The sequence below is a fragment of the Podarcis muralis genome, chromosome 5 (assembly GCF_964188315.1).
Source record: "Podarcis muralis chromosome 5, rPodMur119.hap1.1, whole genome shotgun sequence".
NCBI classification, from domain to species: Eukaryota; Metazoa; Chordata; class Lepidosauria; order Squamata; family Lacertidae; genus Podarcis; species Podarcis muralis.
In genome coordinates, this window is record NC_135659.1 from 99498534 (window position 1) to 99522453 (window position 23920).

The 23920-nt window shown below is 48.9% G+C and overlaps 1 protein-coding gene across 1 annotated transcript in view; it reads left to right on the forward strand.

Moving 5' to 3' along the window:
• The window catches only part of LOC114599853 (uncharacterized), a 29777-nt gene extending 9426 nt beyond the window's left edge, over window positions 1–20351 (forward strand). Inside the window, exons 4-16 of the mRNA XM_077929521.1 lie at window positions 1524–1631; window positions 3078–3194; window positions 3919–3970; window positions 5108–5168; window positions 7554–7645; window positions 8967–9140; window positions 13732–13773; window positions 14479–14634; window positions 15554–15627; window positions 15991–16039; window positions 17529–17586; window positions 18428–18507; window positions 19937–20351. Coding sequence (XP_077785647.1) covers window positions 1524–1631; window positions 3078–3194; window positions 3919–3970; window positions 5108–5168; window positions 7554–7645; window positions 8967–9140; window positions 13732–13773; window positions 14479–14634; window positions 15554–15627; window positions 15991–16039; window positions 17529–17586; window positions 18428–18507; window positions 19937–19978 — 1105 coding nt within the window. The 3' untranslated portion in view covers window positions 19979–20351. The remainder of the gene's footprint in view (window positions 1–1523; window positions 1632–3077; window positions 3195–3918; window positions 3971–5107; window positions 5169–7553; window positions 7646–8966; window positions 9141–13731; window positions 13774–14478; window positions 14635–15553; window positions 15628–15990; window positions 16040–17528; window positions 17587–18427; window positions 18508–19936) is intronic.
• The last annotated feature ends 3569 nt before the right edge of the window (window positions 20352–23920 follow it).

Genomic DNA, 23920 nt, shown 5'->3' on the forward strand with positions numbered 1-23920 from the left:
AGCATGCACCACTCTGGTGACACAGTTTGCAGGCAGATAGGGTCTCAGCCTGCGTACCAGATGGAGCTGATAAACAGCTGCCCTGGACACAGAATTGACCTGCGCCTCCATGGTCAGCTGTGAGTCCAGAATGACTCCCAGGCTGCGCACCTGGTCCTTCAGGGGCACAGTTACCCCATTCAGGACCAGGGAGTCCTCCACACCTGCCCACCTCGTCCCCCAAAAACAGTACTTCTGTCTTGTCAGGATTCAACCTCAATCTGTTAGCTGCCATCCATCCTCCTACCGCCTCCAGGCACTCACACAGGACCTTCACTGCCTTCACTGGTTCTGATTTGAAAGAGAGGTAGAGCTGGGTATCATCGGCATACTGATGAACACCCAGCCCAAAGCCTCTGATGATCTCTCCCAGTGGCTGCATGTAAATGTTGAAAAGCATGGGGGAGAGGACAGAACCCTGAGGCCCCCCACAAGTGAGAGCCAAGGGGTCTGAGCACTCATCCCCACCACCACTTTCTGAACACGGCCCAGGAGGAAGGAGCGGAACCACTGTATAACAGTGCCCCCAGCTCCCAGCCCCTCTAGACGGTCCAGAAGGATGCTTTGGTCGATGGTATCAAAAGCCTCTGAGAGATCCAGCAGAACTAGGAAACAGCTCTCACCTTTGTCCCTAGCTCACGGGAGATCATCAACCAGTGCAACCAAGGCAGTTTCAGTCCCATGATGAGGCCTGAATCCCGACTGGAAGGGATCCAAATGGTCCGCTTCTTCCAGGCGTGCCTGGAGTTGTTCAGCAACCACCAGCTCAGTCACCTTGCCCAAGAATGGAAGATTTGAGACTGGGCGATAGTTGGCCAAGTTGGCTGGGTCTAAAGGTGGTTTTTAAAGAAGCGGTTTAATAACCGCCTCTTTCAGCGGGTCTGGGAAGGCTCCCTCACAGAGAGAAACATTCACCACCCCACGAAGCCCATTGCCCAGCCCTTCCCGGCTAGCTTTTATAAGCCAGGATGGGCAAGGATCCAGGAGACAGGTGGTTGATTTCACTCGTCCAAGCAGCCTGTCCACATCCTCGGAGGTAACAGATTGGAATTGATCCCACACAACTTGACTAGACAGGACTCTCCCGCCCTGGCCCTGCTCCCACGGTGGCGTCTACCTCTTCCCGAAGCTGAGCGACTTTATCTGCAAAAAACTTTGCAAAATCATTGCAGTAGATCATGTGGCCTGTATCTCTTAACGAATTGCTTCAAAGGTGCATATATCTGCATGGGGGGTAAAAAACCCAAGACCCCAATACTTGGGCAGTCTCCTTCCTTTTTTGCTTTTGATGGTCACACACAGTTGCAGAGCAGTAAATGTTGACACACCGGAGCTTGCGATGACCACAGCCGGAAGAGCCTTTGGCCGCAATGGAAATGGCTGGCAAAGGGTTGTGTCACAAGGAGCGTGTTTGCCTTGGGTCGTGGAGACTTCGGCTGGTGCTGCTCAGCCCCCTCCTAACAGCTCCTTTTCCATTTCTGCAGCTGCCATTTCGATGCCCTGATGTGTGAGCGTGTGAGCGTGGTTTTCAGGCCGCCCTATGGCGTGGACGTGGTTGTGTGCTTCGTGGTCCAGATCAAGTGCTCTTTGCTGTGAGTAAGATGCATCCCGGGTCACTGGGCAGATTTGGGAGACCCTTCGTTGCCGAGAGTTGCAAAGACAAAACCGCAAAAGCCTTTGCACCCGCTCTGCCCGGCTGCTCGCGCACGGCAGGACTCTCCCCTTGGCCGTGACCTCTGTGGTTTGAGGACAGGGGGGTGCTGATCTCTTGACACCCTCTTACCGTCCAAAAAAGCTCTTGCTGTTCTCTTGGCGTCTCCTGGGCGCAAGGGGCGTAAGTCTGTTCTGGCTGGGTGGGAAAGGGAACCTCAGAGGTGAAAAGGGGCTGTTCAACAAAGGCAGACCTGGCCTTTGGTCAGTAGGCAAGTGAAGGAACATCTCTACACGCCAAGATGGAATATGCAGGAGAATGAGTGAAAGGAACACATGGCCTGGCTCATGACATCCTCTGTCTTGCATTTAAGAGCGCTAAAGAAAAATCAGACGGGAGGGTGGCTCTCCAGATGATTTGTCATTTCACATCATCCCCTGACAGCATGGCTAAGGGCGCATAGGAACACCGGGAGCTGCTTTTTGCCTGGTCATCTAACTGCATGCTGTCTGCGCTCTGGGTGGACCTTCATAATATGGCCATCGTTCTCTTCTTTCTCTTTCTCTTAAGGCCTTTCTTTTCGTTCTTTCTGCCTTTGTTCTTTTTTCCCAATTAAGTAGCTGTTTTAATTCCGTATATTATAAAAAGATACTTTGCTGTGGGTTTGTATTTTTGTATATCTTTGAATAGGTATCTCTAGCTATATCTATCTATCATCTCTCTCTCTCTCTCTCTCTCTCTCTCATCTATCATCTATCTATCTATCTAAGAAATATTGAGCAGAAGAGAAGGGAATAAAAAAATGTTTGAAGTTTCTCGCCTTTGTCTAGAGGAGCATTTCTAATGACATTTTCCTGGCTTTTGCATGCAAATTAAACCGAAGAGTAAAATTAGTGGCTATATTTTACAGATTCCATTTCCTTGAGCACTTAAATAGGTTGCAAATATTGGCTTGTGTGTTTAACGGACTTGGATAGTTCTGCACTCTTGACTCAAATTAAGCCCTTTATATATATATATATATATATTTTGGGGGGTATTCTTTTGTAATATGGCGCCCTGTGCAAGCCCCAAATTTGGCTGCCCCAAATGTATCTTCTCCATTATAGATCTGCACAATTCTGTGCCCCCTTGGCTAGGCACCCTGCGCGGAGGAACCACTGGCAATGCCCTAAATCTGATTCTGCTCCATTACTGGCAGAAGTTCTCCAGTCTTATCTGAAGATGCCAATATTTGAACCCGGGACCATTTGTGTTCAGAGCGCACGCCTGGCCACTGAGCCGTGCCTCGTCTGGGGTGGTGGCAGCGGCCATAGTGCCCTCGTTTCGGCCTCGCCTCTCGAATCAGGGATGGATAGTAGCTGACCTTCCTCTCCTCTCTGCTTAGGCTCACAGTGCGCGTCGCATTTTGTGCTACCATCCAGCTGATGGTGGTACCTTTGGGGCTGAGCTTCGGCAGCTGCTCTTCGGAGTACGTGGAAGTCAAAGTAGACCCACTGTTCGAGTAGGTGATGTGCAACTTCCTTTCCTTGGCGGGGGGACGGGACAGGCGGGGGTGGGTCGAGCGCCTCTCTTCCCCACAACAAGGGGAAATGCCCTGAGCCGTCAGAGGTGTGTGAGATTCCAGCCAAGTCTGTCACCAGATCTAGGATAGCAGCATTTTCCACTGTGGAAGGAGGTGTGGGTCCAGAACTGGCCTCCACAGTCACTTACGGGCTCACTGGTCAAACCGTGTTTATGGAAGACAATCTTCCTCGGCTACGAGGGATTGTCCAAGAAGAAAGATCCAGAAAAGCAAAGGGCTACAGCTTCCATGCAGGGGTGGAGTGCATGAAAATGCTGCCCAGGTGGGGTCTGCAAGGCGCCCCCCCCAGGGGTGTGGTGTGGAGGGAGCCCGTTGCAGCAGTGGGGCAGGGGCTCACTCCAACTCCCCAGTCCTGGAGAGGGCGCAGCAGCATTGCAACCCAAGTCTAACCCACTTTCTGCCAGAGCTGCTGGGCCGGCCGTGAGGAGCAGGATCTGATCTTCACCCTCCATGCTCTCCAGTACCCCCTGCTGGCAGGGCACAAGGGGGATCTCTGCCGGGGGGCTGGTTCAGTTGCAATTATGGGAAGCGATGCATAAATGAAATGAACAATAACAACAGAATATGAAGAAAGGAAAGAGGAGCAGGATTCCAAAGAACCTCTCTGCTAACTTAATTCCTTCTTCTTCTTCTTCTTTTGTAGTTTGCAGCTGCCAGTAGTGGCGAAAATGCTGGCCCCTCTGATGAATCCTGTGGTAGGTCTCACAGAGCATTTTATCTCCCCTCTGCTAGCAGCCCCACATCAACAAAGCGGTTCCAAAAAGCAGGAAGCAAATTCAGTTGATTGGAGGCCTCTGCCTCTGCAATGCTCTCTTCAGGCGAATCTGGTGTCTCTTCTGCATCTATGCTTTCTTGTTGTTGTTGTTTAGTCGTTTAGTCGTGTCCGACTCTTTGTGATCCGATGGACCAGAGCACGCCAGGCACTCCTGTCTTCCACTGCCTCCCGCAGTTTGGCCAAACTCATGCTGGTAGCTTCGAGAACACTGTCCCACCATCTCGTCCTCTGTCGTCCCCTTCTCCTTGTGCCCTCCATCTTTCCCAACATCAGGCTCTTTTCCAGGGCGTCTTCTCTTCTCATGAGGTGGCCAAAGTATTGGAGCCTCAGCTTCAGGATCTGTCCTTCCAGGGAGCACTCAGGGCTGATTTCCTTCCGAATGGAGAGGTTGGATCTTCTTGCAGTCCATGGGACTCTCAAGAGTCTCCTCCAGCACCAGAATTCAAAAGCATCAATTCTTTCAATTTATTCTTTTCAATTTATTCTCTTCAATTCTTTCAATTCTTTTCAATTTATTTTGAAGAAGTTTACTCACATTTCAGTTCACGATTTGATCCCTGAAAAGCAGGCTTTAGCTAGTATTTACATAACAATCTGTGAGTTCATCTCACTTGGAGATTGAGGTCATGTGCTGCTAGCTGAGAACCAGCAGACAGCGAAATTACATTGAGAGAACAAAATGGCCGCAGGAGAGCAGCACTGCTAGCAAGAGAGCAGGTGAATGTGTGTGAGAGAGAAAGCTTAAGATGGCTGCGTGACTCGGCTCTTTTATGGAGTCAGCCAGGGCTTTGCCCATCTCCCAGGTCACACGCAGAGGGAGGACGCTCCAGACCAGGAACAGGAAGTTTGACTGGCTGGACGGTCATCCCCTGTATGTCCACTCTAGCAATACAGGTAATGTTGTACGTGACTGCTCCACTGGATCACATCCCACATCTAAAAGGGTACATGAAGGCACCTGCTTGATCTCAAAAAGGGTACATGAAGGGACCTGCTTGATCTCAAGTGGCAGGGAGTTCCAAGTTTCTGACCCACTGGAGCTTCTCTTTTTCTGCAGGTTTGTGGCCATGCCCAGGAGATAATCATACAGCTGAACATCCTCCTTAACTTCCAACTTCGTAAGCGCTAATGGGGTGCACTGCTGGTTTACTTAAAAGACTCACGAGTCGCTTTGATATTTTAAGAAAATCGCAAAGTAGTACGCAAAAGAATAGAATGTCTAAATGGGCACAATAAGATGATATTTCGCCAGAAAGCTCTACACCTTCACAGTAACCCAGTGATGGGCCAGACTGGGCCACTGCGGTAACCAATAACGTAGCTGAACTCTGCTCTGAAAATGAACGCAAATGGGTTTTGGCCAACGCAGAGGACACAAATGGCATTAGGAATGAGGTCACCTGGGAGGAGGCTAAAGCTGATGGTCTGAGGGTCAAAAATGAGGTCTAGCGTTAAATAGGTCTCTGGTTCCCAGTCCTGGGATTCTCCTTTTTTGTTGTTTTTGAAGTAGAGGTTTTGAGAGGAAAAAGTGTCATTTGGATTTTGGGGGGTGGGGTGAAAGGCCCTATTCTTCAGAACTCCCTGCCTATCAATGCCTTGGCCGGTACTTTTTTCAACACCCACTAAAGCCATTTTTCACTAGGCAAGCCTACAATGCATTTGCGTTTTCAAACTGTTGATTTTTTGGTTATATTTTTACAGGGTTTTTTTTAAAAAATGCATTGTTTTAAAAGCTATTGTTAATGGATATTGCACACCGTTCTATGTAAAGGGTTAAGAGATTTTTTCCATTAAAGCAAAGCGTTATATCATTCTTGCAAAATAAATAACAGAATATGACCCCGGCCCCGCCCACATTCCAGATGTAAAACAATAGGATTAATTGGCAAAAAAGGAAGAGTAAACCCATTTGATATTGAGCCCTCAGCGAGTCTCTGGACTCCCATCCTACCCAGCTACCAAACTTCAGAGTGAAATCACGAAACGAGAGTGATATGCCACACTCTGCTTAATGGTCTGGCTGGCACTGATGCTCGTAAAATTAAAATTAAAAGTTAGTCTGCCTCGTCCAGCCTCCCCGTAAACTGTCACCTGGAGCAAGGCGAGTGGCTTGGCCTCTGGTTGCATCCAGTGACTACTTAATTATGCCATGCCTAGTTAGACTGTGGAACTCCCTCGCACAAGATGCAGTGATGCCGATGGCTGTGCCTCCACAGTTGGGGGGCATCAATGTTTCTGAATCCCAGTTGCTGGAAACAGAAGAAGAAGAAGAATAGTTTGGATTTGATATCCCGCCTTTCACTCCCTTTAAGGAGTCTCAAAGCGGCTAACATTCTCCTTTCCCTTCCTTCCCCACAACAAACACTCTGTGAGGTGAGCGGGGCTGAGAGACTTCACAGAAGTGTGACTGGCCCAAGGTCACCCAGCAGCTGCATGTGGAGGAGCGGGGAAGCGAACCCGGTTCACCAGATTAGGAGACTACCGCTCTTAACCACTACACCACACTGGCTCTGGAGAATAAGAGGACTCTTATATTCGGGTCTTGCTAGTCTTGCTAGCTGGGTTCTCAAAAGAGGCTCCCCCCCTTTTCCTTTATATTCCTTTTCTTTTGGGGGGTATTCTTCAGTTTTTTTAAAAAATAATGTTATTTTCTTCTTGGGTTTTTTTTTGTACTTCTTGGGTTGTTTTTTTGTACTTAATCACATTTTTCTTTTTTCTTTTTAGGTATATTTCCTATTTGGGAAATAGAGTCTATACCTATGTAATATGATTGAATGCAAATGCTAATCTAAGTGCCTATGGAGGTTCTATGTCTATGAACGATATTAGAAAATAAGATAAATGTTCAAACATAGAAAAGTTCATTACAGTCATACCTCTTGTTACGTTTGGTTCAGGTTACGTTCCTTCAGGATACGTCCCGCGGTGACCCGGAAGTAATGGAACGGGTTACTTCCGGATTTCACCGCTCGCGCATGTGCAGACGCGCAAAATGACGTCACATGCATGTGCAGAAGTGGCACATCGCGACCTGCGCACATGCGGGTTGCGTTCTGCTCATGTTGCAAACGTGGCTCCGGAACGGATCCCGTTCGCAACCAGAGGTGCCACTGTATTAGATATTTGTTAAATGGTACAAGTCATAAAATGAATGGGTATTGGGGAAACAGGTATACCTCACGGATACTTTGACGAATGCTAAAGGTGTGGCCATTTGGTTCAAAAAGCATTTTTCTCATGTACTTCTAGCCCAGAGGTTGGTACCGCCTCTCGCCCCCCCCTCTTTAGTCTCAGTGCTATCCCTTGCAGAACTCAGCAGGGGGCAAGATGGAGACCAGACCGTGTTGCCTCTGCCTGACATTGGCTCTCTGGCGCCACCTACTGCCTGCCTCCCTGCCTCCTGCCCCATCAGTCCCAAGAGCTGCCAGGCATCCCGGCTTGGGCTACTGTTCTGCTGTGCTTTGTGGTCCAGCTTTGGAAAACTCCCGATCTTTCTCCCCCAGAGCCAACGCCGTTCTTCGCAGGCTGCCAGTACATCTGCACAAGGCCCTATCCGCCTCAACTCAACTCTTTCCACCTGGATTTGCCTTTTGTGGTGAGTGGCTTCATCTTCTAGGAGGCTTGTTCCAGGCTCAGAGGGGGTCAGTCTGAATGATGGGCGCAGGGAGGGAGGGCTAGAATTAGGGCCGGGCGATATTTCAAGATTGTGATATATCACCAGCGAAACATTGCAATATACTGATAAATCACTATGACGAAATAAGGATCAAGCTACGTACAGGCATACACGGGTGGTGCTGTGGGTTAAACCACAGAGCCTAGGGCTTTGCAAGGGGAGACTCCCTTGATTAGATGCTGGCCGGTGAAGGGACTGACCCATAGCTGTCAACTTTTCCCTTTTCTTGTGAGGAATCCTATTCGGAATAAGGGAATTTCCCTTAAAAAAAGGGAAACATTGATAGCTATGGACTGACCAGTCCACCAGGGGACTGCAACACCTGCCCCATCCCGGGTGCCAGCAACCCACGCTATGCCCCGGCCACAAGGGTTATCTAGTTCAACCGGCTGCAGCGCAGGAGTCTCAGCTTGCTGCTCTCTGGGCTGGCAGTTCCTTTAGCAGTTGGCGCTCTGACCTTCCCACCTGCTTTCTGAAAGGCCACTGAACCTGCCTTGAGTCATTTTCCAGCCAGTGACTTTCATGTTGCCTCCAGATCTTATGTTCAGGCGCAGGCTGACTCATGGCGATTGTGCTGGTCCCGTGGGTTACCCAAGAGGCGAGGTCCAAGACCGGTCCGTGGTCAGAGGTGCAACGTGGAGACAGTCTGTAGTAGCTGGAGCTGGGTGCAGGGCAGGGATTCGGGTGAAGTCAGAAACAGGCATGCAAGCCGGGAGCCAGGGCGGGTCAGGAGCTCAGACAGGAGAGCAGGACAGGGTTCAGGCAGGAACTAGCAACCAACAATGTTGCTCCCGCAACTTGGGACTGGGGCTGGCCGGCTTTTATCTGCCCCGAGGCATAGGGCGGCCCCGAACTTCTGGTGACTAGCCTCTCCTGCCCTGGAGGCGAGCACCTCCTGCGGGTTCCCTCCGCCTCTCTGCCCTGAGCCGCTGCAACTCCGGAGGCTGGAGGGTTACCGGACCCAGAGGCAACCTCCGCTTCCTCTGACGGGGCTGAGAGTGGAGCACCTGCAGGCAATGGGTCCTCCATCACCTCAGGAGCCAGAGCAGGCTCAGCTGACGCCTGCACCTGAGGATCCAGCACAGGTGAGGACCCTTCAGGCTCATGCTCCAGCCCTGGCTCATCTGATTGTGGAGGCGGGGAATCCTGTGCAGGCTGGGATTCCTCAGGTTCAGCATCCGAGTCCGAATCCCAGGCCATCACAGTGACTGCAGCTTCCCCCCTCTTGTTCTCCTTGCAGCCTCAAATGTCCTGCGGAGGAGCTGTGGTTCCCTGGCCCAGCTATCCCATCTACTACCCGCCATCCACCCTCATTCCTGACGGACACATCTGTCATTATTATAGCGAAGCTGACATGGGCAACATCTTTTCAACTTTGAGGGCAAGAGAAGTGTTCAGCCTTGAGGTCACCCTGGTGAGTTCTGCACAATGAGGGCCCTTTCTCTGGGCAATTGATAACAAGCTGGAAGCAGTGGTCGCCAATTTTTTGGGGGGGCCTAATGCCCCCTTGATTCCATAAGCTCACCCCCCAGTGCCCCCTAACCTTACCCTATTAAAAAAAAGCATCATTCAGAGCAGCGGTTTGCACAACCTGCCAAGGAAGAGAATAACACAATAAAATCCAAACCAGTAACAATTAATTGCACATTTATCCACAATCCAATTTATTTGTTCGTTTAGCTTAATTAATGCAGCCGAATTGATCAACTTGATCCAGGGCTACCAGTTTTTCAGAGTCTGGAAGTCACTGACACCTCCAGTGCCCTTTTGCCCCTTTGCCTCTTAGTGCCCCCCCAAATCCTACTGCCCCCCCCAATTGCTTCCACCACCTTTAGGAAGCACTGAGTCAGAGGGTCAACAGCAGAGATATTTTTGCCCCGCTCAGTGAAATATGAAGCCTGTGGAAAGATGGCAGCTTGATCTGATTCAGCTGAAGCCCTGGGATCCAGAGCTTCAGGGGCCAGTTTGTTCATCTGGGCCATTAATATTCTGCTTCATACTGCTTAAAGTCAGGATAGGAGGAAAGGCTATATTGATTAAGTATTATTCTTCCTTCCCTTCAATATAGCAGGAAGTTACTTTGCAGATTTGTTTGAATCTCTTTAGTTAAGTGAAATATACTTGGAGTCAAGAGTGGATTTCATGCTCTTTATTCAGCTTATAGTGGTGAGGAGGAATGGAATGAATGTCTGCTTTATATACATTATATACACAATGGGCCCCACGTGATTGGCTAATTTCGGGATTCTCCCTGAAATATACTCAGAGTCGCAAAGTGATTTCATGCTCTTTATTCAGCTCATATTGGTGAGGAGGAATGAATGAATGTCCCCTCAAAGTATCTGCTTTATATACATTATTTACACAATGGGCTGCACATGATTGGCTAATTCCAGAATTCTACTGTAAGCCAATCAGGTTGTGGATTCACTTCTATCTGGAGCTGGATTGCGTGGCTCCTGCTGACCAATCAGACTGCTGCATTGTTCTAGGACCAATCAGACTGGTGCATTCTGAATCCTATTGTTCTAGGACCAATCAGACTGCTGCATTTTGGATCCTATTGTTCTAGGACCAATCAGACTGCTGCAGTTTGGATCCTATTCAACTCAGTACATAACACTCCTATAGGCCAATCAGGTTGCAGATTCACTTCCACCTGGAGCTGGATTGGGTGGCTCCTGTGAACCAATCAGACTGCTGCATTCTGAATCCTATTGTTCTAGGACAAATCAGACTGCTGCATTTTGGATCCTATTCAGCTCAGCACATAACATTAAGTACCGTATTTTTCGCTCTATAACACGCACCAGACCATAACACGCACGTAGTTTTTAGAGGAGGAAAACAAGAAAAAAATATTCTAAACAAAACAGTGGATGTATGATTTTTGTGGTTCATGCTGTGGCCACAGACATGTGATCTGACGGTGAGTTTGGGGTAGCCCAATGCAAAAATCCTGAGGATCCATGTGGATCCATGCTAAAGTCGCCCTAAAGTCGCAGGGGCGCTGGGGGAGTGAACAGGAAGCAGGAGGAGGCGAACAAGCCCTCTCACACATAGAGACACACACAGTATCAATCCTAAAGTCGCAGGAGAGGCAGGGGCACTGGGAGTGGGAAGCAAGAGAAGGAGAACGATCCCCCCCCCTCTCTCACACACACAGTATCAATCCTAAAGTCGCAGGAGAGCGCAGGGGCACTGGGAGTGGGAAGCAAGAGAAGGAGAACGATCCCCCCCCCTCTCTCACACACACAGTATCAATCCTAAAGTCGCAGGAGAGGCAGGGGCACTGGGAGTGGGAAGCAAGAGAAGGAGAACGATCCCCCCCCCCTCTCACACACACAGTATCAATCCTAAAGTCGCAGGAGAGGCAGGGGCACTGGGAGAGTGAACGGGAAGCAAGAGAACGATGCCTCACACACACACAGACACACACACAGAGTATCAATCCTAAAGTCGCAGGGGCGCTGGAAGTAGCAGGGGCGCTGGGAGAGTGAAGGGGAAGCAAGGGGAGAAGGATGCCTCACACACACACAGACACACAGAGTATCAATCCTAAAGTCGCAGGAGAGCGCTGGGGCGCTGTGAGAGTGAACAGGAAGGAGGAGGAGGAGAACGATAGCTCAAGCACACACACACACACACAGCCCCTACAGTGGCTGATCCAAAATCGGACAGCAAAAAAATGCAGGCAGGGACATAGAGCACGGGGCTGTTTTAAAGCAACCAACCCCGATCTGCTTCTCTCCCTCCTCCCGGCTAGGCTGGCTGAAAAGCTTTGCTGCTACTTAGCAGCTCAGTGGAGAAGAGAGAGGGACATAGAGCACGGGGCTGTTTTAAAGCAACCAACCCCGCTCTGCTTCTCTCCCTCCTCCCCGGCTCCGCTCGCTGACAGGAGCCGCTTACACCCGCTTTGCAGTTTGAAAGAGAGCCACGGACTGCTCACAACTGCAGCGGATTCCCCTGCCATCTGTAGGCATTCGCTCCATAACATGCACAGACATTTCCCCTCACTTTCCAGGAGGAAAAAACTGCGTGTTATAGAGCGAAAAATACGGTAATCCAATTTGGCTTGCCCAGAGGGATTATTCCTGGTGTCACACTTCTTCAGATACACTGAAACAGAAGTCACCAGACCCTTATATATAGTGGGAGGGTGGAGTTTTTCTCAGGAGGGTAGTGGGAATTGGGTGATTGACTCAATGGGTATGGTAAACCTGTGGAGGACTGTTAACGACTGCAATTAGTCCTACAGGAAAAAACAAGGGATAGTATGCAGATGACCCCACCCTCCCACTATATATAAGGGTCTGGTGACTTCTGTTTCAGTGTATCTGAAGAAGTGTGCATGCACGTGAAAGCTTATTCCCAGAAAAAACTTAGTTGGTCTCTAAGGTGCTACTGTAGAATTTTAAAATTTATTTTGAAGATGTTTACTCACATTTCAGTTCACGATGTGATCCCTGAAAGGCAGGCTTTAGCTAGTACAGTCATACCTCAGGTTGAAATAGCTTTTGGATAAGTATTTTCGGGTTGTGCGCTGCGGCGACCCAGAAATAACGGAGCGCGTTACTTCCGGGTTTTGCCGCTCGCGCATGCGCAGACTGCCAAAATGACATCGTGCGCATGTGCAGAAGCGGCGAATCGTGACCCACGTGTGCGCAGATGCACGGACGCAGGTTGCGTTCGCTTCTGGATGCGAACGGGGCTCCAGAACAGATCCCATTCGCATCCAGAGGTACCACTGTAGTTACATAAGAATCTGTGAGTTCATCTCACATGGAGATTGAGCCAGCAGACAGCGAAATTACATTGAGAGAACAAAATGGCCGCCAGAGAGCAGCACTGCAGTAAGAGATCAGCAGGCAAGAGAGCAGGTGAATGTGTGTGAGAGAGAAAGCTTAAGATGGCTGCGTGACTCGGCTCTTTTATGGAGTCAGCCAGGGCTGTGCCCATCTCCCAGGTCACACGCAGAGGGAGGACGCTCCAGACCAGTGGAACAGAAAGCTTGACTGGCTGGACGGTCATCCCCTGTCTGTGTCCACTCTAGGGATTGTTTAATTTGACTGCTCCAATGGATTACTTCCCACACAAACACTCTCCGTTTTTCACATCTGGATCTCAAAGCAGATGTTATTTTTTAAAAAATGGGGGAATATACAGAAAGGAACAACTACAATACCCCCCCCCCCTTTTTAAAAACCCCAGAACAATTAGCCACGATCCCCTTAGGGTAGTTCTACACTTGCCATTGATAGCGTTAAAAATGTCTTATTAAAATGTGACACCAGGGCCACCGACAATGGGAAACTGCCATTAAGCGTTCTAAACGTTATTAAAAAATAACGTTCTGTAAGATCAATGTAGATCCAGCCCCTGTCATGAATATAAGGGTAGTATCCTGTGCTATTTGCAACAGGACACCCGTTTCCTCTTCCCCTCTCTGCGGCTTCGCACAACCTCAAGCCTCAGTTTAAGTATCCAGGGAGACATCCGTTCAGACAGAGTGTCTCCTTTCCCCCCCAATTTTTTCCCCTTGATTTTCCAAATTTATAACAAACATAAACAAAAAAGAAAAAGAATTACATATAAAAAAACAAACATACAAACATTCATCCTAACTATTATACTCCCACTTATATTACCATTGTTAGTTGACTTCTTCAAATCCCTCTAGCTGATTTTCCATATATTTCATTGTAGCAGTTTTCCAATACTAATTTCCAATAAGATTAACTTAATCAATTTAGATCTTTCTTTCTTATCATATTCACTTCTATCCATAGTGTCATACAATTTAAAACATTTAACTCCCAAGCCAATTTGGTACTGACAAATATTACTACTTATATTATCTTAGAATATTTTACTAAATAATCCTTATACTTCTTTTAATTTAAGAAATCTCCCGGTTGACTCTTTGAACAGAGCTCAGCAAGGGGGGGCGGGGGGGGGGGAACCATGGCAGAACATTATAATCAAGATGTATTTTCTTTCCACAGTCGACTGTGACCACCACTTTAATAAGGAGCCGCATCCCTGAGGTACGTGATCCTCCTTGGCTGTGAGATGGGTTTGTCAGGGGACGGGGAGATTTTCAGAGATTTGTTCATGGGCCGGCAAGGTTGCACAATGGCTTCTTGGCCCCCCTGCGATGGACACATCATTTTGGGAGCGATACCGACCACTTTGGAAACACCCCTCAACAAGTTCAGGACAACGATACCCATTTCCTCTCCCCAGGAGAAGCTCTGGAAACCAGCCTTGCAAGTTTGCAGCTTGGTTCAGCTGAAGCTGCACAGCGGGAACCGATTGGCTAGCGCTCGTGTTGTCGCCAGCACATCTCTCCGCTCTGTCTATGGAGCAGTTTTGCAGCTGTTTTCAGGGGCTTCAATGGGGACAGGAAGGACTGCCAGCTGAATCAGGATTTGCTGGTCTGGCACACAAACCTGGGAAAATCAGAGGCTCGCTATGTCAGGTTCCTATTGGAAGACCGGACAAATGCTAGAACATTCGCAGTGGCAAAGTTTTTATTGGTGGTTGCAAGAACCAATGATCCCTATCTTTAAGTTGGAACAAAATGCTTGTTTAACCTGGTGGTAGGCTGCCTGAATTGTGCATTGCTTTGTAACAATTTGTACGGTCTCTGGACCGTAATAAATGATTGATAACTTCCACCCCACTGGTGACGTGCGCCAGAGCCAGGATAGATGATCCTGAGGGATCACATCTACCCTCTTCTCCCACAGATTGACTGTCCAGAGGATCTTTCTTCTTTGCTGAAGTTCTCGTGCACAAGCATCTCCATCCAGTTTATTGCTAGCACTGTCATTCTTGATGCTGAGCTGCGTATCAATATTGGCTATTTCCAGTCAGAGTTTGTTGGCCTCCTTCAACTCACAGCGGTAAGTAAAAACACCGGGCAAGTGACCCTTCAGGAGCCCAAAATCAGGGGTGGGATTTTCTGAAAACCTCAATGAAGAGTTTATCTACACCTATTTCCCTCCCCCATTCCTGTTTTGCTCCTTGGTCTCAACAAGAAGTGCGTCTCCCCCGATCTCCCCACCCTGCTGTACTGAAAAGATGAACTGTTAGGCACCCGTGCTCTCTAGGCTCCTAAAGGCAACCAGCACGCAGCTATAAATGAAAGGCAATAAATTGGTGAAAGACGAGCCACTCCTCTGTGCAACCTGAGCTTCGCGTTTAATTTTGCACATACTTATTTCAGTTTAAAAGAAACGTCAAGCGTCTGAGCGCAAGTGGCCGTTTGATACAAGACTCCATCTGATGTGAGCAAAGCTGGACGGAGTCGGAGCTGTCTAAGTCTCTTAAAAAACGGATTGCTCTTTTTTTTAAAAAAATATTTTTTATTTGGAATTTCAACAATTAATCAAAAATACATCACCCTCATCCCCCCATTTCCCCCTCCCCCACCCCTAGAAAGAACCCCCCCAGACTTCCCTCAGCTCCTCTCTCTGCTTTTTCAGCACTCTGCATGTTATCGAGTTGTAAAGATCCTCAATTTATCTATCAGTATATTACCGATAAAGAGTTTGTGAATGTTTATTCCGAACCTGCCAAGGAGTCCAGTTCATTTTGTTGTTTCTTTAAGTACTTCGTAAAAGGTCCCCATTCTTCTTTAAACTCACCGTTCTCCTTCTCACGTAGTTTGTGTGTCAATTTTGCAAATTCCACACAATCCACCAGTTTCTCTTGCCACTGTTCTTTAGTCGGGATTTCCTCATTCTTCCATCCTAAAACTCCACGGATTGCTCTCCCCTGGCCAACGGTTCGACTCTGATGACCTTTGCATCCCAATTTCAGAGACTGAGAATAATTCTCCACCTGGCCATTGACTGCCAAAGAGGACTGCTGCTGTTGTCGGTGGGTGAGATAAGGTAATGCATGCAAGGACCCGTCCTCTGGTTTGGATTAGATCCCTTGGGACCGTGGATGGAGGCCCTCGTGGGCAGCTGTGGTGGGCTTTATTTGTGGGCACCTGTGACGCTTCTTCCTCCCTGCACACAACCTGACTTTTCCTGGCTCTGGAAAGGTCTCCAGATCAATAGGTGTTGAAGAGGCCTGCCTCAAAAAGCAGGGATGCAGGGCTGAGGCTGTGAATGCAAGGAAGGAAAGAGGCCCTATAGACTGAAAGTTGCAAAGAGACCTGGGGCTGGCTTGGGATTGAAAGTTGGGGAATGGATGGGGAGGGGATGGGTGGCTCTGCCTCGCATCACAGTGGCTCATTCCTCTCTCCCCAGCGACCTCAAGATTACAGCTACTTGCAGCGGGAAACCTTGCACGGTTGATGTAAGTATCGGGTGATTTAATGGGGGCAGTGAGGCTCATGGATGGAGCTGACCTTTTTTGACTTCCATCAATCACATATGAAAATTTTCCAAATCTGTTTACTTGGTTAACATTTCTTATTTTCATTATTACATTTAAATCTCATAACTAATGTCTCTCTTCTTACTCTTCTTTGCAATATTTCATATATTCCTCCGTACAAAACTTCTAGTAGTCCTACTAGTGTAATTTGTTGATTACAGTTGCTCTTCAAATAGTTCGTATTCTTCTTCCAATCTCTGATCCCGCCGGTTTCAAATCCTTCCTGTCATTTTATCCAGTTCTGCATAGTCCATTAATTTCGTCTGCCATTCTTCTTTCATCGGTATTCTTGCTTCCATTTCTGAGCCAACAATACTCTTGCCTCGACCGCACAGATTTTAAACTGATTGACACATCTCTTCCCTCTCTCTAGGGAATTGTGGGCCCTGTGGTTTTGAGGGTGGCAGGGACCTCTAGCAGAGACCCCCCCAGCCTTGACACCCAACTACAATTCCCATGATTCCTCGAGGGGAAGCCATGACAGAGTGGAACTGGTGCTGAAGCGATGCTGGTTGCAATGCAGAGAATATGCTCCCTTGCCCGCCTTGCATCTTGCAGTTTCTGGGCTCGATGGTCCTCCCCCTGCTATCTGGCCTTCCTTGGGGTCTTCACACCTCTAAAATTACTAGCATTTGCCAAAGCCCCCAACTCTCGATCTGTGCCATTCAGGGCTCTGCCCAGTATACCTGAAGGAGCATCTCCATCCCCATCGTTCTGCCCGGACACTGAGGTCCAGCGCCAAGGGCCTTCTGGCGGTTCCCTCCCTGCGAGAAGCAAAGCTACAGGGAACCAGGCAGAGGGCCTTCTCAGTGGTGGCACCTGCCCTGTGGAACGCCCTCCCACCAGATGTCAAAGAGATATACAACTACCTGACATTTAGAAGACATCTGAAGGCAGCCCTGTTCAGGGACGTTTTTAATGTGTGACATTTTACTGTTTTCTAATCTTTGTTGGAAGCCGCCCAGAGTGACTGGGGAAACCCAGCCAGATGGGCGGGGTACAAATAATAAATTATTGTTATTATTATTATCCAACACACCCTGGTAGAAGTGCTACTTGCCTACCTTTCCCCCAGTCTCCTTCCAGTTGCTTTGAAAGGGACCCCAAAAGGCATCTAGTCCACCCCTTTGGCCCAAGGGCTGGTGGTCTCCCACTCACCCTCCTGCCCCACTCCCTTTCTTCCCTATACGGAAAGCAAGTGCAAATGCAGGAAAGGTGCGATGCCTCAGAAGGTGGCCCAATTCTCCTTCATTTGGAGGCTGCATGGCCATGCGCCATGGATTCTTTAGACGTGGTTCCTGCACCGCAGAGGGTTGGGCTACATGACCCTTGGGGGCCCCTTCGAAGTCCACATTCCATGATTCCCATCTGCCTCTCTCTTGACGCGTGGGGGGTTTTCTTTTCGCAGGGCTCCGTGATAGAGGAACTGTTTCCGATAAGGACACACTGCCGGGACTTATTCAACGGTGAGTGTTGCTCAGGGGCGCATTTGGCTGAGACAACTGGTGAGATTTGCACCGGCTCAAGCATCTCCTTCTGACTTCGCCGCAGCGAAATCTAGGGGATGGTCGGTTTAAAGGTTCCAGCATTTGGGGACCCTTGACATGAATGTCAGCGGCCCCCCAATCCTCACTTGCCCCCCAATGGAAAACCTTGCGAGAGTGGCAACTTCCGTGTGGGTAAAAAAAGAAATAAAAAGTGTGGCAGAAAAAAATAACTCAAATATTATGTGTTGCTAAAGGCTTGGAGGACTCTAAAAAACCCAAGCTGCTTGGTGGGACTTTATCTGCATCAAATGCAGGCCGGACTTCCTCTCTGCAGTATATAGTGGAGAGAATAATCGGGTGCACTCTACCCACCTTGGATCAAATCTACGCTTCCAGGTGCCATAAGAAAGCGGCAGAGATAGTGCAGGATAGTGCGCACTCCAGAAATGATCTCTTTCAGCTTCTGCCTTCTGGAAGAAGGTCCAGGGTTATAAAGACTAGGACTAGCCGCCTGAAAAACAATTTCTACACCAATGCAATTCTGGTTCTAAACACAGCATAAGGAGTCTCTATACTATATTGTATTTTAAAATGGGGTTTCAGAGTTTTTAGGGGTTTTTGAATGTCTTATGTAGTTTGTCAATTTCATTGTTCTGTATGGGACAATGACAATAAATATATTGTATCGTATTGTATTGTATCATATCGTATCATAAGTGCTCCGAGGCGAAAATGCCAGGGGTATCAGTCTTTAGCTCTTGCGATGTGGGCACAGCCATAACTGCATGATAATTTTTTTATTCCCTGTCTTCTCCTGCAGAGGGGCTGAAAGGCGGAATCCACTGGCCGTTCCCCATAAACTGTGCCTGTTCCTCCTGCCGTGACGTCATTGTTGTCCCGGTGAGAAGAGAGACTTTAAATTGTATGCCAGTGTTGGGTGGGAGAGCATGCGGGACATAAGAAATGGGGGAATTGGGAAATAATGAAGGGGGGGGGCACTGTGTCCCATAATCCCTCTTCTGTATTCGTAAGAACTTGATCATTTAGTGTGGCAGCAGCTACCCTTTGGAACTCCCTGCCTCTTGATGTTGAGCTCGGAAACGCTTGTGTGAATTTTATTCTGTTCTGGTATTTTAACTCCAGCTCTGGAGGCAGATCAGAGCCATTCTGGCTAGTAGCCATGAGAATGGGGGGAGTCTGGGGTGAGGAAGGTCTACCTTTTGGCTATAGCTTGACTACCACCAAGGGTCTCTTTAGCTGCCCCTGGCAGCTCTCTCCAACCCATCCTGCTTTTCACTCCCCATAGTAAAGTTTCATTTCATTTATCTCCCTGCTACTGTGTCCCGAGGGATGCGGGTGGTGCTGTGGGTTAAACCACAAAGCCTAGGACTTGCTGATCAGAAGGTTGGCGGTTCAAATCCCCGTGACGGGGTGAGCTCCCGTTGCTCATTCCCTGCTCCTGCCAACCTAGCAGTTCGAAAGTACACCAGCACAAGTAGATCAAGAGGTACCTCTCCGGTAAGGTAAACGGCGTTTCCGTGCGCTGCTCTGGTTCGCCAGAAGCGGCTTAGTCCTGCTGGCCACATGACCGGAAGCTGTACGCCGGCTCCCTCAGCCAGTAAAGCGAGATGAGCGCCGCAGCCCCAGAGTCAGCCACGACTGGGCCTAATGTTCAGGGGTCCCTTTATCTTTACTGTGTCCTGAAAGGGTTCCTGTTGGCCAGGATTTCTTCCATTGCCACCTCCCCCCCCCCCATGCCCCCGTTCATTCCTAAAGGGACTGTGCAGGAGAACTTCCCAAAGGAATTGTGCCCCGAGTTTATTATTTCATAAAAGTTACACCCCCCCTTTGATTGGGAAAAACCTCGAGGGGCCTTGCAATAAAGAGAAAAGAAAATGTGTACAAGGTATTTGTAACAATGCAAGAAATATAACTGTACAAGGAAAATGTATAGGGAAAGTTTAATTACTGAAACAGATTAAAAGTCCCGCCAGCTTTCTAAGCACCTGAATGGGCTTGTCTAAGCAAGAATGTTTTTAGCAGGTGCCAAAAGGAGTCCTGCCACTTTGATGTCCATAGGCAGGGAGTTCCAAAGTTTGGATGCTGCCACACTAAATGATGGAGTTCTTACAAAGGCGACACGGGTGTTAACGTAATGCAGGGGCCCCAATTCCCCTTCCCCGGAGTACAGGTGTCCACTGTTTGGGTTTTCTTCCTCAGGTGCCAGAATTTACAGGGGCCTGAGTTGAAGAGGGTGGAATCCAGTGGCGAAATGGGAGGTTCATCATCCTCACCCAATCTCTTATGACCTTTTTTTTTTTTTTAACAGAAATTTGCCATGTGGTGCTGCAACCTGAACTACCTGCCCTGATAACCTCGGGTGGCTGGAGAAGACCCTTCGACGGAAGCCAGAGCGGTCCTTTGCTTCGCTCAGAAGGGGGGAAAGGAGGGGAAACTGGGGTGGTTGATTTCTCTATGTTCTCTGTAGTGGGATGGGGTCAATCATGCACAGGGGTGTATCTGCAATTGTGCACATCTTTAGATCTTGCAATCAGGGCTTTTTTCAGCTGGAACTCAGTTGGTGCCATTCTAAGAGAACAAGGGAGGTGTTTGTGGCGAGTTCTGGCACCTATTTTTCTAGAAAAATAGCAGTGCTTATTCTGCTTAAGGGCAGTTTTCAGGGGTGATTTTAGGTGCTAAAGGGTGAGAAGAAAGTTGTTTCATTAAAGAATCTTTGGGCTGCATTCCTGAGTTGTGGCATCTGATATTTATTTCTTTATTTAATTGCTTTGTCAAATTTATGCGCCGTTTGATTCTTAAAACAAACAAACAAACACACACACACACGCACACACACCTCAAAGTTGTTTATGAAAAGGTGAAATGACAAAATCAGGAATGATCTGTGATACTTTAAAACGGGCAGAGAGTTAAAATGCTAAAACAGATTAAAACTTGCATCAACTTTCTAAGCCTTTGGACGGGTTTGTGTGAACTAGAACACTTTCGGCAGATATCGGAAAGAATATGGCAAAAACAGCTGCTTGGCCTCAAGAGGCAAAGAATTCCAAAGTTGAGACGCTATCGCACTAAATGATCAAATTCTCAGCTAGCTCCTCATTGCTTGAGATATTTGCGCCTAATCAAGACTGTGCTTTGCACATAGGTGCATTGCTTACATGTTAGTAGGGGGGGGGGTCTTCAATCTTTTAGGGACAATGGTCCCACAAGGAATTTGAAGGAAGTGCAATGGGCATCCGTCAAAAATGCCATGATGTGTGTGTGTGGCAGAATGCAAAATGGAAGCCAGGGCGAAAAGAGACAGGACCACAAGAGGGTGCGGGCAACCCCCAATCAATCGATGTGGAAAAGGCACCTGTGCGTGTTAGCAAAGTCACTTAAATAATGCAGATGGAGTCCAGAGAGAAATAAATCCAGATAGCACTTTACTGCCTGAACAAAAACAGTGTATAATGTGAGGAGCCTGAACAAAAACAGTGTATAATGTGAGGAGAAAGAAACAGAGGCTTTGTATTCCTTGGCCCCTAGGCATTGGCTCCTATGGTGAGTTCCCAAACATTTCCTTCAAAAGTTTCTTTCCAAAGTTTCTCTCTTCCTCCAGCCTGGGAAAAGGACTATTAGTAAAAAATAAATAAAAAAGGTTTACTTGCAAACTCTTCAAAGGTCATATTCGTGTCCTTCAGAAAGTTCCCCAGGCAGTAAAACTTTGCTTAGTTACAAAGTGGGGAAAGTTCCTAGATTGTTGGTATAAGAACTCAAGAGTGGCTGGTGAGAGCCATGCGGTCTGAGCAGCCAGCTGAAACCGCTTCCTGCCATCCAGAGCAGGAGAAAACAAGCTTGCCCCATCCTCTTTGGGATGGCCCATGGCACCATTGGCCCATTGCAGAACACACCCACGAAACCCCCACAGATTGGGAGGGGCCCAGGCCATGGCTGTGGGCTGATGGGACTTGTAGTTCCCGGAGGGCGCCATGTTGGCGGAGGCTGGTTTAGATGACTACAGTTCTCTTGCTGCCACTTTCTGCACTCCGACTGACTCAGTTTAGTGCCAGTTCCCCACGGGCTCCTCTTCCCTTTGATGCCAACTTAGAAGACGGTACATTAGAAGAGCTCCTTTTGCTGAGAGACTCAAAGCGCGGAGGACGCTTTGATGTGGGAGGAATTACGATCAAAGCTCCCGCCGGTGCCACAATGCAGCTGGCTCTGCAAGCGAGGAGGAAACAAAGAGGCCGCTAAGTGCACTCTGGCTATATTCAGATCGGGAGTGAGGAGCTGATGAGTGGAGGAGACCCCACAGAGACGCAAGGCCTGGCCCTCGCCTTGATTGTCGCCCGGGGACTCGAAACCCAAAGCGCTTTATGGAAGAGGCTGGTCCGTGAGGGTGGGGCACCGCCTGACCTATCCCAGTTTTTCCTAGGGGTGTTAAGGCCTGGAAGAAGGATCAAAAAGTTGGGGGGGGGAGAAACCACCCCAATTCCACCCCCTTTCCCTCCCCGTTTGTTTCTGAAGATTTGGGGAAATAACAGAAAAGTGAGGAGGGAGTGACCTCATTTTTCAGATTTAGTTTTTCCAAAAATTGCACATTTCCTATTTTCTCTCAGCCAGCCCTGAATTTGCTGACTTCTGACTTAGAAGCAGCCTAGCCCAGGGGGTGGCACTGCCAGAGAGCTTCCTCTGGGTTTTTGGTCTCAGGTTTTGCCCTTGCACAACTCATCAGGCAGGAAGATGGGGTAAAAATGCAGTGTGTGTGTGTGTGTGTGTGTGTGTGTAGCAGCAGCAGCAGCAGCAACAACAATTTTATTATTTAAACCCTGCCCAACTAGCTGGGTTTACCCAGCTACTCTGGGCGGCTCCCAATAGAATATTAAAGGTATCTGTAAAGGGACCCCTGACTGTTAGGTCCAGTCGTGGCCGACTCTGGGGTTGCGGCGCTCATCTCGCTTTATTGGCCGAGGGAGCTGGCGTACAGCTTCCGGGTCATGTGGCCAGCAGGACTAAGCCGCTTCTGGTGAACCAGAGCAGCACACGGAAACGCCGTTTACCTTCCCGCTGGAGCAGTACCTATTTATCTACTTGCACTTTGACGTGCTTTCGAACTGCTAGGTTGCGTGGCTATTCCCTCCCCCCCCCACAGGTGGAATAAATAAAGACACTGGACACAAAGATTTAGGTTAATGGGCGAAAATGGCCACAACTTTATTGATTACAGGTAAGAAGGGTATTGGCTTTAGGCATTGGCCCCTAACCGACTATCCGGTCTAACCGGGAAGGGTTAAACACCAACAGGGGGAGCCACCCGAGATGCATATCCCTAGGCGCTCCCCTAGGGGTTACCGCTCGGGGGCGCGCTTTAGGCCCTAGCCTCCATAGGTTTCGGACGAGGCGTCGCCCCTCGGAGTCCTTTAACGAACTACCCTTCAAGCATTGGGGGAGGTGATGGCGTTCCTCCCCCCCAACCTCATTTGCATGACAATACCCCGGCCAATGCCTACCGCCACCCGAGCCGCATTAACCGGCTCGCCGCCAATACCCTCAGACCTGTAACCAATCCCTAACACCTTGGAAAATATCCGCCAACCAAATATCATTACCAGCATCAGATAGATGTACGCCATCCCAGCGATAGAGCGTTTCCATGTTATACCGGATGCTTGGGTGCTCAATGACCCTTCCGCCCAACGCGGACACTCTGAGCGCCACCGTGCGCTCCACGATCCTCCTAGCTTTATTTACGGCCACGGGGTTCGCCGCGTCCCGCCAACATCGCCTTTCCAGCAAAGATGACCAAATTATCGCAATGTTTGCATGGGATGCCCTCAACAATTCCAAGTCATTGATAATGTTCCACATTAGGTCCACCCCTTTCCTATAAGCCATGTCATTCTAACCCAGCTGGATGACCAAGGCGCTGGGTGGGCCTTCGGCAGCGATTTTCCTGGATATAGCAGGGAAAACTCTTCCCAACGCATACCCCGCCTAGTAATCCATGACACTTTAACCTTGCTAGGCAACACTTTAACCTTGCTATTATGCTGTGGCCGATAATCCACAGTCGCGCCACATCAATACCTGAAATGAGAGAATCGGAGAGCCAGGTCAGGAGGACTGCCGGGGAGTGATGGGTAGGAGAGAAAACTGAAAGGAAGAAAAGGGGCGAGCCAAGGGCTGCCCCGACCTTAAGTGGCCTCTGGAAGGCCCGCCCCTGCCGCCAGCCGATTGGCTGGCGCTGCAGGGGGATGTAAACTAAGGGGAATCCCTGCTTCCCGCGAGGCTGTCGCCAGCCTCGCGGGAG